The 17,244-nt window shown below is 41.5% G+C and overlaps 1 protein-coding gene across 3 annotated transcripts in view; it reads right to left on the reverse strand.

The window, feature by feature from the left end:
* LOC129670203 (cytochrome P450 3A9-like) overlaps positions 1 to 12,432 on the reverse strand; it is a 26,894-nt gene extending 14,462 nt beyond the window's left edge. For 2 of the 3 annotated variants that reach the window (XR_008719138.1, XM_055598695.1), the window contains exons 1-8: positions 12,247 to 12,432; positions 11,040 to 11,133; positions 9,254 to 9,306; positions 7,101 to 7,200; positions 4,980 to 5,093; positions 4,766 to 4,854; positions 2,800 to 2,948; positions 105 to 232 (exon numbers count right to left, since the gene is read on the reverse strand). Coding sequence is in view for 2 of the 3 variants with exons in the window: in XM_055598695.1 (XP_055454670.1) it covers positions 105 to 232; positions 2,800 to 2,948; positions 4,766 to 4,854; positions 4,980 to 5,093; positions 7,101 to 7,200; positions 9,254 to 9,306; positions 11,040 to 11,133; positions 12,247 to 12,317 (798 nt within the window). In the remaining variant the exon portion in view is untranslated. Of the gene's footprint in view, positions 1 to 104; positions 233 to 2,799; positions 2,949 to 4,765; positions 4,855 to 4,979; positions 5,094 to 7,100; positions 7,201 to 9,253; positions 9,307 to 9,538; positions 9,698 to 11,039; positions 11,134 to 12,246 lie in introns of those variants that run through there. The other variant, XM_055598696.1, reaches the window with a different exon arrangement.
* Positions 12,433 to 17,244: the final 4,812 nt, after the last annotated feature.

Raw genomic sequence — 17,244 nt, forward strand, 5'->3', positions numbered from 1 at the left:
TATATATATATATATATATATATATATATATATATATATATATATATTTTATAAAGTGGGAAACAAAATATTATAAATGAAAGTCCTGTGTGACCAGTTATTACCTTTTCTTTCTCTTGCATCCGATGCTCTTTCATTCGTTCTATAGAAGTTTTAAAAAAGCTTAAGACATCTTTTGGAAACATGGTGATATTTAATGCTTCAAGTACTGGGGTAAGGAATGGAAAAAGTGCTAGAGGGGAAAGAAAAGAGAAACCATGATGAAAAGTCAAAGTTTACCTGGAATAATTACATTTACGCTGCCATTCAGAACAGTAAAATTCATCAGGATCTCAACCAAGAGTCCTTCCCTCTTGCTCAGGTTGCAGACCACTAGCTGGAAAGAGGTACGTCAACATATGGCCACCAACACGGAACATATATCACTGGCTGTTGCTGCATAGTTTCCGGTTAAATTCCTCGACCTCTCACCATTTACATGTCAGGCTAAGGTCTGTTTGGATAAATCTGGCTTTAGTCGCTAATTGCAGCTCATCATGATGTTCAAGAAAGGTCTTTCAGGTCTGGAGAGATGGCTCAGCGGGTAGAGTGCTTGCCCTGTAAATGTGAGGATCTGTGTTCAGTTCCCAGAACCCATGTTGAAGCCACGTGCAGTGTCTCAGCCATGGCCACATGAGAGGTGGAGACAATGAACTCCTGGAAGCTGGACGGCCAGCCCAGCCCACTTGGGGAAGTTCTAGGCCAGTGAAAGAGCCTGTCTCAAATGAAAGGTGGCAGATGCCTGAAGTTTTCCTCTGAGGTTTACCTCTGCAGACTCATGTGCACCTTCTCACCCATTCATGAACATATGTACACACAGAAAATAATAAAAGTGGTGACGATGATGATAGCATTAACCAAAAACACAAAAAAATAAAGACTTGTAGACGGAGATAAAGCAACACCCAAAAGAGAGTTTATGGGTGTTACAGAAAAACTAATCTCGCATGAAAGCACTTTATAGCATGTACCACTAAAAGAAAAGTGAAAACACACTTCAGGCATAGAGAGAGTCGATACTACTGACCAAGGAGTAAACTAATGAAGTAAAAAACATGGGGCAAATAAATGAAAACAAAAGATGCTTCTTTGAAAATATCTTAGAATTAGCAAAATGTTAGCTGGGATTGTTCTAGAAATGGTGATGACTCAGACTGCTAGCATGCATAGTGGAGTGGAGAGGGAATCATATTATGAAAAACACAAGGACATATGAAGGAATCCTATTAATCATTAGAAGACTAGAACAATAGCCTCAATTATATAACTTAGCTAGAATGCACAGATTCCTACAAAGGCAAAAAGTATGGAAACTAGCTCAAATAGAAAAGCATGCCATGCATAACAGACCTGTGACAAGGTGAGAGGTGACATGCTGCAAAGCAAATACACAGAGGCCCAGAGCAACCCTCACAGTCCACAGAAAATGGAGAAGAACCATGATAAAAGCAGATTGTCATTCTGCTTTCCAGGACCATATTTCATCTTTACCCCCTCCAGGTTTGAAAAAATAATAATATCCACAAGGAAACCCTAAAACCAGAAGGTTTCCATGCTGAAATTTTCTAATTTTTTTTTTTAAAAAAAGCATTCCTTCACTATTTCTAACAGGAACTCAATGACTGGCTCTTTGGCCTCCCCACCCCCCAAGGGAGGAGCAGTCCTGTGAGGCCACAGAGGAGAGCTTTGCAGCCAGTCCTGAAGATACCTGATAAAACAGGATCAGATGAATGGGGAGGAGGTCCCCCCTATCAGTGAACTTGGAAAGGGGCACGGTGGAGATGAGGGAGGGAGGGAGGGACTGGGAGGGAATGAGGGAGCGGGACACGGCTGGGATACAGAGTTAATAAAATGTAACTGATAAGAAAAAAATAAAATTAAAGAAAAAAAAGCATTCCTTCTCAAGCACTTCCAAATATGGAAAGACATGAAAACATCTCCAAAATTCTCCAAAAGACACTAATATTAAGACCAGACAAAAATATCTCACATGCAAAGAAAACTGCAAAAAACCATCACTTGTAAATATGGTTGCAAAGTTTTCAATACAATGTTAGTAGACTGAATCAAGAGACTATAAAAGAATTATATTATCCTAAATAGATAGGGCTCCCCTCAAAGATGCTCTGCTCTGTAGCATAATAAAAATGAGTAAAACAGATGCAAAGTCTATGGTTAAAGACTCTTCCTTAATTTGTTCAGCACCTTACTATACAACTCAACACGCCCCCCCATATATATCCAGAACAACTGAAAGTGTGTGTTTGAACACAAACTTGTGTAAGAATACTCATAGCAGCACTGTTCACAACAGCCAAAAAGCCAGAACATTAGAAGTATCCATCAGTCATAAATAAATAGACTGTGGCATACCCGTACAATAGAATATGAAGAATTAAGTCCTAATAGACATCTCAAGATGCATGAACTTTTAAAACATACTGATTTAGAAGCCAGACACAGAAAGTGACAGAGTATCCAGTTTCATTCATGTGAAGCAACCAGAATGGGCAAATCTATATAGTTAGAGAGTACATGTTGCCTATGCCTGCGGGAGGTAAGACATCGATCCTTTAAAGTGCAGTTTCTGAGGTGACAGAAATGTTCCACAGCTGACAACAGTGATGGCCGAAAACATTTTAACTATAATGAAAACCACCTACTGGTCTGTTGAAGTGGGTTATTTACAGCCTATGTGGATTATCTTTCACTACCCTGTCACTTAAAGAGACAGAAAGAGTGAAACATTAGCTCACGTACTCACTGACAGGAACAATGGATCAAAGATACTAAATTTTAAGAGCTTCTTGATTTTTTCCACAAAAGGATCCTGTGGGTTGTTGAGGGAATCAATGCTCACTCCAAATGATGTTGCAGTAATCACATCCATGCTGTAGGCCCCAAAGATGCTGAGGAGAGAGATGGAAATTAACAATTAAACATCTTCTTAGTCCACCTAAGATCCATGAGGTATGACTCGGGAGTAAATTCACATGCCCAGCCAAGACAGTCAGAGTACCACACAGAAAGCCTTTCTAGGATCTCTTGCTTCTATCACACTCGCTTCTGAGAAGTTTGTCAGGGGACAGCGCTGTGCCTGTCTTTCTGCTGTAGGACGATATGCATGCTGTGAATGTTAGCTCTAATTATCAAATTGACGTGGTCTAGAATCACCTTAGAAGAAAGTCTCAAAGAGATTGCTTATGTCAAGCTGGACAGGCCTGTGGGGGATTGCTTTGATTGTGTTAATTAATGGGAAAGACACGACCCACTATGGGTGGTTCTGACCTGGTTAAGTGTGGAAAAGATAAGCTAAATATTAATCATACATTCATCTTACTTTGTTCTTCACCCTGGGTGTCAATTCCCTCTACCCTGTGGCTCCCAGGGATCTAACTCAGGTCACCTTGGTGGCAAGTGCCTTTACCCACTGAACTATTTTGCCAGCCCAAGGAGATTTCTTATTTCACTGATAGCCTGAAAAAGTCCATGACATTTTAACTTTCCGAGTATACACCCAGAATCCTAATGTGTGCCGAGTACTTCCTCTGCTCTTTTCTATTGAGTCAACACTAATAAATTTGTTTAGTCATGTTTCTTCTTTCTTAGTATTTTTAAAGCTTTTCTTTCTTTTTTTTAAGATTTATTTATTTACAATGCATACAGATATCATTCTAGATGGTTGTGAGCCACCATGTCATTGCTGAGAATTGAACTCAGGACCTCTGGAAGAATAGCTAGTGTTCTTAACTTCTGAGCCATCTCTCCAGTATGTTTCTTCTTTCTAAACTATCTTTTTCTAGAGTTTCAAAAATGACAATTGAGTTGACAAGTTAGTACTGAATCCTGTATACAGAGGTGAGACTCATTCTCCATCAGCACCCTACCTGCTTGCAGGAGATACTCCTTTCCAGGGTGGCCCATTACGATCCTAACGTTGCTACAGAGATGTCTCCGTTTCTTCTTGGCTCAACTCCAGTGGTAATCTGAGCTATTGTAATAACTTGTAACATTATACAACTTGCTTTTGACTGGTCCTGAAGTAGCTAAACAATGGGAACTTCAACTCCCTGGCAGGCAGTTAAGGGGTCCCAAGCACTATTGTTACGATCAGAACATGCATATTTCCCACAGGATCATGTGTGTGATCACTGGGTCTCCAGCTAGTAGCACTGTCTGGGAAAACGTGGAAATTTTTGGAGGTATCGCCTCATTAGAAGAAGTAGGTCAACTGGGGGTGGTGGCACACACCTGTAATCCCAGCACTCTGGGAGGCAGAGGCAGACAGATCTCTGTGAGTTCCAGGCCAGCCTGGTCTACAAAGTGAGTCCAGGACAGCTGAGGCTACACAGAGAAACCCTGTCTTAAAAAACAAGAATAAGGAGAAGAAGAGGAGGAGAAAGAAGAGGAGGAGGACAAGAAAGAAGGAGAGAAGGAGGACAGGAAGGAGGAGGAAGAAGAAGAGGAAGAAAAAGGTGGTGGTCACTTTGGGCAGGCCCTGAGTCTATAGAGTCTGGCCATGCTTCCTCTTTCCTGATTGTAGATGCAGTGTTATTAGTCAGTCTCCTGATTTTTCTGCTGCCAAGTCTTTCTGCAACTGTATCCCCCTGGAACTGTAAGCCAAAATGAAACTTTTCTTCCTTCAGTCACTTTTGTCAGTGTGTTTTGTCACAGCAACAGAAAAGAAACTAAAACAGCCCAGCAGCCAACAGCCGTTAGTACTTACTCCTTCATACTGGTGAGCTTGCCTTTCTCTGCCCCCTGCTGCATGTTTTTCACCAACACGTCTGTATACTGGTTAATGATGGGAAACATCTAGATACACACACAAAAAAAATAAAATAAAATAAAATACCATGTGTAGTTAGTGAGGCACTCAATTCCCGGTGGACAATGCTTTTCCAAGGACGAAGCAAGAGGTCCCACTATTTCTTCATTACCTCCTTGAGCTTCCCACTGGTGAAGGTTGGAGACAGCAAAGCTCGGATTCTCTTCCATTCTTCATTCTCAGAGAGGGAGATGGCTTTTTTTAAAATTCCCGATGGACCAAAACTCTAGAATCCAAAACAAAAGAGATGTGGCCATATATAGGTTTGAAGGACTGCAAAGTTGTGAGAAAAAAAAAATGTTAACAGGCATCACTTACTTACAAATTATTTAGAACTATAATGTCATTAAATGATACAGGAAACAGATGTTTCAAATGCCTCACTTCTTAGGAGGCTGGAGGCAGAGAAAGAGGGGTATCAGTTATGGAGGTCTGATAAAGGTAAGCTGGAGTTGAGCAATGTATCAATATGCAGCATTTCAATATCAAGCTTAACTCCACTAATATATACAATCAATAGATGCAATGAAAAATTTTAAGTGATGTACTGCACAGAAAGTCACAAAAACTTATGAGGAGCAGCTAAAATTGGGGCCAACTGTGGAAAATTTATATCCTTTAAAATTAAATGTACTTTCTCAACATTCTGTTCAACACAGTACGGAGCTCCCAGCTAGCACAGAACTTTAAGAAAAAATAAAAAGTATTTAGATCACAAAGAAAAAAAACTCCCCTGTTTTTTCATTAAAATAATGGAAAGATAGAGAATTGATGACGTATATGAAGAAGCAAGCATCTGGAACTTAAAAATGAGTCAGTTCACCAAAACTCAGGCACATTGGTAAAGCACGTGAGGAATATGCAAAACTGCATTAAACACACAATGACTTTTACACTCATTCCAAAGAAAATGAAATACTTTAGGTAGAAATCTAACAAAATCCAACAAAATAGTGAAAATGCTCATAAAAGAAATCAATGAAAATTTGAAAAAAGTGAAGAAATGTGAAATATTCATAGATCAAAACGCTCTTCTGGAGAGATGGCTCAGAGGGTAAGGACTTGTTGCTCAAGCATGAGGACCTGGGTTTGAATCTGAAGCAGCCACATTTTAAAATATGTTGGCCATAGGCACAGGTGCCTATCACCCAGTGTTGGGGAGACAAAGACAGGTAGAAGCTGATAGCTCACTGGCCAGCCAGACTAGTCAAAACAGAAGAGTAATAGAGTAGGACACCTAAATCCTCCCCAGGCCTCTGCAGGTTCACAAAGGCACACATGAACACACACATACGGACAACATACACAGCTTACACACTCTTACAAGGCTGACAATACTAAAAATATTGTTTCGTAGACATACACATACACAATGGAGTTTGATTTGGCCATAAAGAAGAACAAAATTATATCATTTGCAGGAAAAAAATAATTGAACTGGAAATCTTCACTTTAAGTGAACACAGATTCAGAAACACAAGTATCACCTATCAGTACTGATAACAGATTTTAAACTACACACATATAACAAAACATTATAGGAACTGGAGAGAAGGATCAGCAGTTAAGACTTCCTGCTCTTTCAGAGGACTGAAGTTGGTTCCCAGAACATATCAGGTGGCTCGTACATACCCATAACTACAGCTCTAAGAGAGCCTTCACCCTCCTCTGCCCTCTGTGGGCGCCTACACACAACTGCACGGACACACACACACACAAATACAAAATGACTTTAAAAGTGAAAATATCGCAAGAAAACCCACTGCTTTGTATCATAAACATATGCCAATATATAGAACTTAAAGATGACAGTTTTCATCATCTTTAAGGAGTTGACAAGCTATGTGTGGCAACTCTAATAGACTTTCGAAGAAGCAATTCTGCCGTTATACATAGGTGCACCAAAAAAAAAACGCATGGAGTTACACACCTGTGTGCGCACACTACAAAATAGGGGCATTATTACTGGTGGTTTTGTGCACCTGTAACCCCAGCTCAGACAGGCAGAAACAGGAGAATTGCCAGTGCTTGCTGACTGACAGCTCCAGGATCAGCCAGAGACCCTGCCTCAGGGGAATAAGGAGAATCATAGAGCAGGACATCCAACTTCCTCCTGCAGCTTCTGTACGTGTGTAGGTGTGTACATATACCACATGCATATAAATACGCACACTTCAAAAAGACCCTAATATGAGAATAAATACAGATTAGGATACTGTAGATGGAGGCCTACCCGCCGGTTTGTGAAGACAGAATAGCATTCCTTCACCAGCACGGTTTTGATCATGTCTGGATCTGTGGTAGCCAACACAGGCTGTCGACCGTCATACAACCTGCATTGGCAAAGCAGAGAGGATTAAACCCAACTGGACAGCTCATGTAGCTGGAAGCAGGCCTGGGAACCCAGATTCTGATCCAGATGTGGTATAATCCACAGGCACACAGCACCCAGCAACATGAGCACCGAGGTCAAGTCAGGGACTCTGACCACCGGTCCGTGGCCTCTCATGAAGTGAAGGGTGGTATAGCTCATGCAGGCAAGAGACAAACACAAAATAGCTCTCCAAAGAAATGATACTTAGAACTAAATTGGGACATTTTCTAAGCCTGGGTGGCTCATGCATGAATATTGCCTACATACTATTTCTCATAATTTTGCATGATCAAAAAGTTACATTACCATAAAGGATATTAAATCAATGGAAAATTGAAGGTGGGTAATTTAAGTGCAAAATAGTGAAAAGAGCAGCTGGGGATGAGCCAAAGGGGATCCAGTGCTGTGTGCTCTGAGCAGGATCAGAGCTCTTTATGGGACGTGTTTATTGAGCCAATGCTGTGGCCAGCCTTAAGTTTTCCAAAGATGTGTGGGACAAGTTAGAGAGCCATAAAGAGACATGCCTCCCTCTGTGTGGGAGGACATGCCACGCTTGTGTGTGGCATGCAGCACAGTGCTGACGCCTCTGGAAGTGCACTCACCCAACCTCCTGTGCTCCTGAAATGGAAGAGTTTATTATAATTCATTATAAGTTTGTTGGTGAAGGGTGAGCATCACTTTCTCCAGAAGGATAAGCAAAGAAGAAAGAAGGAAGATGGTAATAACATAGCACAGCTTAAATGTCTCCTGCTAATAATTACTATTATTAATAACAGATAATAATAATTATTGCAGCAGTTAGCCAACCTCCAAGATCAAAAACTCCGTCAGTGTACAGGGAGTGTAGTCCTGTAATTATACACCACACTTACTGTTCAAAGTCAGGGTCATAGCTGGGCATGATCCCAGCTTTGATCCCAGCACTCAGGAAGGCAGAGGCAGGTAGGTCTCTGTAAGTTCAAGGCCAGCCTGGTTTACAAGTCGAATTCAGGACAGCCAAGGCTACACAGAGAAACTCTGCCTCAAAGAAAAAGTCAGTTTCATGAGGCTGGAAAGATGACTCCATGATTAAGAGCATGGCTGCTCATCCATGTGCTTGGTTCCCAGCACCCACATGGTGACTCACAACCGCCTGCAACTACCGCCCCAGTGGATCTGGCAGATGGCCTCTGAGGCAATGTATGCACGCACACACATTGTACGCAGACATGCATGCAGGCAAAACACTCATACACATAAAATGAAAACAAATAAAATTTTGAAGTTGGGTATCATGAGCTGGACATGGTAGTATGTGTGTGTGCCTATTAGAATTCTGACATTCACGGAGTAGAGGCAGGAGGATCGGGAGTTTGAGGGCAGCTCCAATTGTTCAGAAAGGTTATCTGTTTTCCCAGGACATAATTAGGCAGCTAATATCGAGCAAGACTGTCTTGGGTTACACAAGACTCTGACTCCCAGACAAACAAGACAACAAGAGTCAGCAGAAGCTGTAGTCCTACGGATTTCTATCGATCAGGCTTCCCTTAATGAGACTTTCACATGAACAAAAAAATCTACATACATTTTTAGAAGATGGAGTCTTAAAACAGATGTGTTTTCAATGTACTATGGTAGCTCACAGTCTTTCTTTAAAGCATATATTAGGTTCAATTTTTAAATAAATTTTGTCTCTAAAGCCAAAATAAGTAAACATGAGACATATATACACATATATTAAAATGTCTCAAGTGGTTCATTGGATGTGATTAGAGGGGTCCACAGAAGGGAAAATTGGAAAAGTGAAATATCTAGACCCTGGACTGAAACTCAGGTGAACCATTCCCGAACCTTCAAGTCCTGGAGGAAATCAAAACATACAACTTTCTCAGCCAAATTCAGTCTGTGAATCATGACAGCAGGAGACAAACGGGACCTTTGGGAGAGAAAATGTTTCTAACACATAGCTTCCACCTCTGTGAGCTTCTGTAAGTATTTCAGATCTGCCCAGTGAAAGTTGCCATAGTACTTACCCCCATATTTTCCCATATTTTTTATGACATTGTTCATCAAATTCCCAGAATCCCTGGAAAGGTAAGAAAAATGATTATTTTAAATATAGTGTTCCTATCTCTAATCATAGGCAAATGATTTGATTCTTACAAAATCAGGTTTACTATCCCTCAATGGCAGTAAAAGAGGAATTTCTTATTCACAGATGTCTGGGTAGAGAGGAAGTTAAATTCTAGAGGTCTTTGAGATGGGGATATTAAAGTTCCCTGAGTTTTCACCAATGTTGCACATGCGCAGTATCTCACCTGTGACTGTGAACAACTGCTAAGCCATTGCATCTGCTCAGCCTCTTTCTCTTCGCTGTAATAGTCAACACCACGTTCCCCTCGAAAGCCTTTGCTTCTCTACATGCCGTCCCTAAAATCTCCAAACTCTCTGAATCATTCCTTCCACAGGCATGGGGGGCAGGGGAACAGCAGCAAATCCTCACTTAGAAAGACAAATGGGATGTGCAATGGACATATGAGAAAACAAGTAACAGGACAGGAGCCTACTGCAGAGGACCCCTGAAAGACTCTACCTAGCAGTGTATCAGAGCAGATGCTGAGACCCATAACCAAACCTTCAGCAGAGTTCAGAGAATCATATGAAAGAAGGGGAGTTAGTATGATATGGAAAGGATAGGAGCTCCACAAGGACCAACTATATCTGAGCACAGGGGTCTTTTCTGAGACTGACACTCCACCAAAGACCATATATCAATATCACCTAGAACCTCTGCTCAGATGTAGCCCGTGGTAGCTCAGTAACCAATTGGTTTCCCATAGTAAGGGGAACAAGGACTATTTCTGACAGGAACCCAATGGCAGGCTCTTTGACCTCCCCACCCGCCAAGGGAGGAGCAGTCCTGCTAGGCCACAGAGGAGGACTTTGCAGCCAGTCCTGAAGATACCTGATAAAACAGGGTCAGATGAAAGCAGAGGAGGTCCTCCCCAAGCAGTGAACTTGGAAAGGGGCAGGGAGGAGATGAGGGAGGGAGGGTGGAATTGGGAAGGAATGAGGGAGCAGGATATAGCTGGGATACAGTTAATAAAATGTAACTAATAATAAAAAAATTTTTAAAGTGTAATAAAAAAATAACAAAAAGGACATCCAAATCTACACAGAGAAACCTTGTCTTAGAAAAAAAAAGTAACAAAGAGAATTTGCCTTTACACTTCCCTGTCAACATGGAAAGATGGGGAGATGCCACCTCTACACAGAACACTGAAAAGGAAAATTCTTTCTCCTCTACACATAACCTTAAAAATTAGATGCTTTGAGTCTTCAGTTCTGAAACTTAAAAAAAAAACATCTGCTAAGATCAGTTGTGACTTTTAACTGTGGAGATAAAAATTCCAAAAGCAGGTTGTTCTTTGCTGAAATAAACATGAGGCATATATAAACAAATATAAAAAAAAAAGGTCTCAAGTGATTCACTGCATGTTAGTAGAAGGATCCACAGAAGGGGAAGTTGGAAGAGTAATAAAAGGACATTGCCTTTTGAGGATCACCAGTCTAAACAGCAAGGCTTCAACATGAATGTTGCTATGTTAGAGGTCTGAGCTAATCAACTGTGCCTAACCAGATTCTCCAAAGACTAGCAGCGAAGCCTCAGGGAAATTGATCTTGCTTCATGTGGAAGCCAAACCTCGTTTCTGAAACTCTACCTCAGTTCTGCTCAATACCTTGCCTTTTTATTTACAGAGCAAAGCCAGTCTTGGGAACAAGAAACAAGATAGGGAGCTGAAAAAAACCCTCACTTACCTTCCTGTTACCAAGAATTGTTCCCACGAAAGGCAGAGGTTTGGGCCCAGGAATCCCCAGCTTTTTAAAAGTTCCATGTGAATGGGTTCCACATCTGTGATGTGAAAGAAATTGCTAGTACATTGGGATTGTCATTGTATACTGTGGCGACTCACCAGGCAGGGACACAGACACTATAAAATTCAAGCAACATGTGGGCAACAAGTAACAGCAAAAACTCTAACATCAATAACTACGTTTGCTCTTCACTTCTCATGAGTTCACTGTGGGACTCTCAAAGACCACAACGACTGTATTCAAAGGTAAATAAAATATCTGGACTCTAAATCCTAAAGTTAATCATTAATAAGTGTCCTGAAACTTGAGTTTGAGAGTTCATGTGACATTGAGGCTGAATTCTTAGCTATCATTTCTTTCACTTGCTTTTATTTAGGAAATTGCTTGGATGCAAATCATTTGTCCTACTTTTCTTCAGTGGAAGCCACAACGCGCAAGTGTATTTGAAAGTTCTCCCTTGAGAGAAGAGTCATATTCTCCACTTCCTCCTAACTCACACCTGAAAGTATTCTATTTCATCACTGGCCCATCCTCTTCCTTATCCACCCACACTGAGGGATTTGAAAGTCCTGACAGACAGGTATATCAAACACTGATGAGTGTAACAAAACAAGCAGCAATCTGAGCCAACCATAGAGCCTGGGGTACACCAGGAAAAATGCATAAATGGTCCTAGAGGTGGGACAAGGGAGCAGGAAGTAGCCATGTGCGCATGGGGCTACCTTCCGCATCTCCTGCATCAGAGAGAACAGAGGTGAAGATGGCACCAAAGATCCTCCTGTTCCCACAGCCTGAGACCTTGCAGAAGGGAACTCCCACAAAACCCAGTGACCAGATAGTTGTGATGTGCTTCTGCTGAGCTCTGGTTGGTTAATCTTGGGAAAGACCGAGACTCAGTCAAAGGACAATCCAAGTCTAACCTAGGCTATCCAATCCTCCTATCCACAGAAAGTGGAGTTCAGTAGAAGAGGAATGTCTACTTATCCCCTTGGAGGGATTTGCAACACCTTAGGTCTTTGCCACATCCTACACTCAAGCAATGTCCCTTTCATTTTCTCTTTGGATTTTCCAGGCTGGTAAAGGAAAGAATTGTCTGATTCACATCCTCAAGTCCTGATCACGGAGAAGAGGATCCTGGCAGTTTACTCACAGGTAGAGGAGCACCAGGCTGGTGGCCAGGAGCATCCAGGTTTCCACAGAAAAGTCTAGGATCAGGTCCATGGCTGCTTTCTTTAATCAAGTCTCTCTCCAAGTTTTGCCATCAGTTTTGTGTGCTGCACCTTGCAGGGCTGAGCCTGATGAGCTCCCTTCACTGGCCAACTGTGTGTGAGTCAAGGCCAGCCTGTAGTGCTTAAGTACTGGAAAAGGGGGTGGGGCTGAACTTGCAGCCAAGGGAAACACTGCATTACCCCACAGTTCCAAGTTTCAGGTTACTCTTTATCCTAGTGGTTAGCAAAGAATCAACACGTACCCACTTTGATCTTTGAATTTAAATATCGACCAAAAATGCAACCAGTGCTATCATTATCACTGAGTACAAAGGTGATTACTTCTTATCAAAAATTCAAGTGATATCATGTTTGTGGTACACAAGGAAATACTATTCAGCAATTATAAACAAGGAAATCATGAAACTTGCAGGCAAATGGTTGGATCTAGAAAAGATCATCCTGAGTGAGGTATCCCAGAAGCAGGAAGATACACATGGTATATACTCACTTATAAGTGGATATTAGACATATAGTATAAGATAAACATACTAAAATCTGTACACCTAAAGAAGCTAAGCAAGTCAATTAGGTCTCATCAGGAGTGGCTGCTTTGTCCTCTTCTGTGGCCTGGTAATGCTGCTTTCCCCTCAGGGAGAGGTAATTAAAGAGCAGGCCAATCAGTTCATGTCAGAGACAGTCCCTGTTCCTACCACAATGGAACCCACTTGGATACTGAGCTGCCATGGGCTACGTCTGTGCAGGGGTCTTAGGCTATCTCCATGCATAGTCCTTGGTTGGAATATCAGTCTCAGGAAAGGCCCCTGTGCTCAGATTTTTTGGTTCTGTTGCTCTCCTTGTGGAGTTCCTGTCCTCTCCAGATCTTACTGTTTCCCACTTCTTTCCTAAGATTCCCTGACTGCACTCTGCCCAAAGGTTGTTCATAAGTCTCAGTATCTACATTGATAGTCTGCAGGGCAGAGCTTTTCAGAGGTTCTCTGTGTCAGGCTCCTGACTTGTTCCCTCTTTTCTCCTCCTTCTAGGATCAGAAGGAAGGAAAAGAAGTCCTCCCCTATCAGTGGACTTGGGGAGGGGCATGCATGCAGAGGGTGGAGGAAGGGAGGGATTGGAACAGGAGGAGGGAGGGAACCACGGGGGGGGATACAAAGTGAGTAAAGTATAATTAATAAAGAAAAATAAAATAAATAAAATAAAAAGATGAGACAAGAAAAAAAAAAGAAGCTAAACAAGAAGAAGGACCCTAGGGAAGATGTTCAATCCTCATTCAGAAAGGTAAACTGGATAGACATTGGAAGAGGGAGAAAACAGGGAACTGGACAGGAGCCTACCACAGAAGGCCTCTGAAACACTCTACCCAGAAGGGGATCTAAGCAGATGCAGACTCACAGCCAAACTTTGGACAGAGTTTAGGGAGTCTTATGGAAAAAGAGGGATAGAAAAGAACCTGGAAGGGACAGGAGCTCCACAAGGAGACCAACAAAGCCAAAAAAGCTGGGTCCAGGGGGGACTATAGAGACTGATGCATCAAGCAAAGATCATGCATAGAGAGGACCTAGACCCCCTGCTCAGATGTAGTCCATAAAAAGCTCAGTCTCCATCTGAGCATTCTAGTAAGGGGAAAAGAGACAGTCTTTGATATGAACTCGGTTGCATGCTCTTTTATCACTTCTCCCTGGCAGGGCGATCTAGTCAGTCCACAGAGGAAGAGGATCCAGACAGTCCTGATGAGACATGATAAGCTAGAGTCAGACAGTAGGGGAGGAGAACTTCCTCTATCAGTGGACTAGGAAAGAGAGAGGGATAGTGAGGAAGAGTGAGGAAGGATGGGACCGGGAGGAGATGAGGGAGAGAGCTACAACCGGGATACAAAGTAAATAAATTGTAAATCATAATAATAATGAGATAATAATCATAATAATAATGAGATGGAGAGATGACTCAGAGGTTAGGAGCACTAGCTGCTCTTCCAGAGGTCCTGAGTTCAATTCCCAGCAACCACATAGTGGCTCACAACCTTCTACAATAAGATCTGATGTCTTCTTCTGGCATGCAGGTATACATGCAAACAGAACATTGTATACATAATAAATAAATATTTAAAATAATAATAATAATAAATGTTACATCCAAAGAAAAAGAAAAGAAAAGAAGTCATGGGCTTTAATTCTCCTCTATCATTTCTATCTTAGTTTGCTTTCTGCCATTATGATCAAAGCACTATGACCAAAAACAACTTGAGGAAAAAAGTTTATTTCCTATTACAACTTACAGTCCACCATGAAGGAGAGTTAGGACAGAAAGTCCAGGTACAAGTCTAGAGGCAGTAACTGTTCAGTCCCTACTTCTTACTCCCTGGGGCTTGGTCAGCCTGTTTTTTAGTTCTGGAACTAAATTCAAGTGTTCTGGAAGTGCAATATGCTCTCTTAACCACTCAGCCTTCTCTGCAGCCCTTCAGCTTCCTTTCTTGTTGAATCCAGTCACCTGCCTAGAAGAGGCACTACCCTCTGTGATGTGGGCCCTTCCACATCACTAACCAAGAATATTCCCCACAGAGATGCCTACAGGCCAGTCGGGTAGAAGCAATTTCCTCCTGTGATCTCCTTTTCCAAGATATGTCTACATTTGAGTCGACCCAAAAAAAAGCTAACCAGCACACTGTCCTTTTGTCCCAAGATGCTTTAATTCCCAATAACTCAAAATCCACCCAAATAAACACACAAAATCAATCGAAAAGTTCTGTTTTTTTTTTAATTTCTGGGTTTTTAAGCTAATAAAATGGAGAAATCCTTAGGCAAAAAGAAAGAGGGAAAAGGCACAAAATAGTAAAATTAGAGAACAGGTTAGAGATCAGATTACAGCTGACCCCAAAGAAATCTTTAGGGATTGCTTTGAAAAACTATACTCAGAAAAGCTGGATAACACAGAAGAAATAGTATTTCTGAATGCATATCATCCATCAGACCCAATACAAGACATGAGATCACAATCAAAAACCTATCAAAGAAAAGCCCAAGACCAGACAGATACACTGCTGAAGCCTATCAAATTTTCAAAGACCTCATGCCATTCTTTTTAACTTGTTCCATGAAATAGAAAATGAAAGTCTACCACCAAATTCATTCTATGAAGTCAATATTATTCTGATACAAAAACCATACTACAGATTAATTTATTTGATGGACATATGAAGTGGAAGTTTCTTGTTTCTTTGAAGACTGAGTTTGTCATGTGATGTTTTGCTGCAAGCTGGGCACGTGATGTTTTGCTGTGAGCTCTCACATTCAAGGGGAGTGACTTTGGCCAGCTGAGGACATCCCTGGGTGGACCCTGAGGAGAGGAGATTCATAGAGAGAGGCCCATAGACAGCAAGACAATGCTTTTTGGATTGATGTCACTGTGCTTATCTTTTTGCTTTGACACTTGACTTTGCAGAGAGAAACATTTCAGAGAGCTTCTCAGGGCAATCCAACTGAGTTTTGCAGCTTTCACTGACTTCATGTAGCTGCTTCGTGTTGGCCTTTGGACTAGACTGCTGGTATCCTGATGACTGAGTCTGGTAATCTCCTAAAGACCCATCTACCCTTATCAGCACAAAGTAGATAAAAGAGGTCTACAGCCCTTTTCACTACTAATCTCCTACCTAAGGTTGTGGGGAAGGAGGGAGGAAGTTGGAAGGGAAATAAAAGTACTTAAGAACCCTAAATGCAGTAGAAACCTAGAAACCAAACGGTGACAACTCTAAGCCTACAGTCATAAGTGCAAAAATCCTCGACAAAGTACTTGCACATTAAGAAGATTTCAACCATCTCAGAAAGGCAAGGTTGGCTTGAAAGACCCCAGCCTCACCCTAAGTTAAACATAGCTAACGCCATTTTGTGAGACACCACTGTTTTATAAAACTCTGAAGGCCAGATGAGAAACTGGAAAATTACTGAGAAATCCTAGCTGTGTCACCCACTTGGGATATCTGTGGTCAGGCTGCCCCAGTCATACTAAAAACAGTTTGTGTTAATCACTCTCATAGATATCTGTGAGACTGTTTCAGCTAAGATAGGGAAAAACAAAATAACAGGTGGCGGGCCACGTCAAGGCGTCATCCTACCCCCCTTGACCACCCAGTTCCTAGAATCTTGGTGCCCCTGCCAAACTTTGACGCAAATTGTGGTCTCGTGTAAACGTACCAATCAGCCCCCTGTAACCATGCCTTCTCGCTTCTGTACCAGTGCTTCTGCTCTAAAACCCTATAAAAACCCCAGTTTTTCCCCAAGGAGGCGCGCAGGGTCCTCCCGAGTGACCTTGCTGCCCCGAGTACTCGTGTATCAAAATAAAAGCCTCTTGCTGTTTGCATCCGAATGGACTCGTTGTTCTTTGGGAGGGGGTCTCTCTGACGGAAGATACCCTCCGGGGATCTTTCAGGCTCAATAAACATAATTAAATAAATGTAAACCACTACATAAGTAGACTTAAGGACAAGACCTATATAACCATTCCAATTGATAATGAAATGTTTTTGACATGACTTCTTGATAAAAGTTCTGGCATGGACATTTGTTAAATAGAACACAGCTCAATAAATATAGTAAAATGATTAAATCATGAAAAATAATTTATGCACTATCTATCAAAATTGTAATGTCATATTTCACAGATTTAGAAAAACAGCATAATAATTCATATGGAACTGTAAAATACAATGAATATCTAAAATAATGCTAAAGAGTACTAACACTGTTGCAGGTATTATAATACCCAAAGTCACATTATACTTCAAAAGCACAGCAATAGCATCATCTGGTACTGGGATAAAAATAGACAGGAAATCAATGGACTAGAATAAAGATCCCAGAAATAAAATGACAAGACCATGCCTACTTAATTTTTGACAAATGGAGCAAAAATATATGCTGGGGGAAAAAACA

Source organism: Psammomys obesus, unplaced genomic scaffold (assembly GCF_907164565.1).
Source record: "Psammomys obesus unplaced genomic scaffold, mPsaObe1.curated_primary_1811, whole genome shotgun sequence".
NCBI classification, from domain to species: Eukaryota; Metazoa; Chordata; class Mammalia; order Rodentia; family Muridae; genus Psammomys; species Psammomys obesus.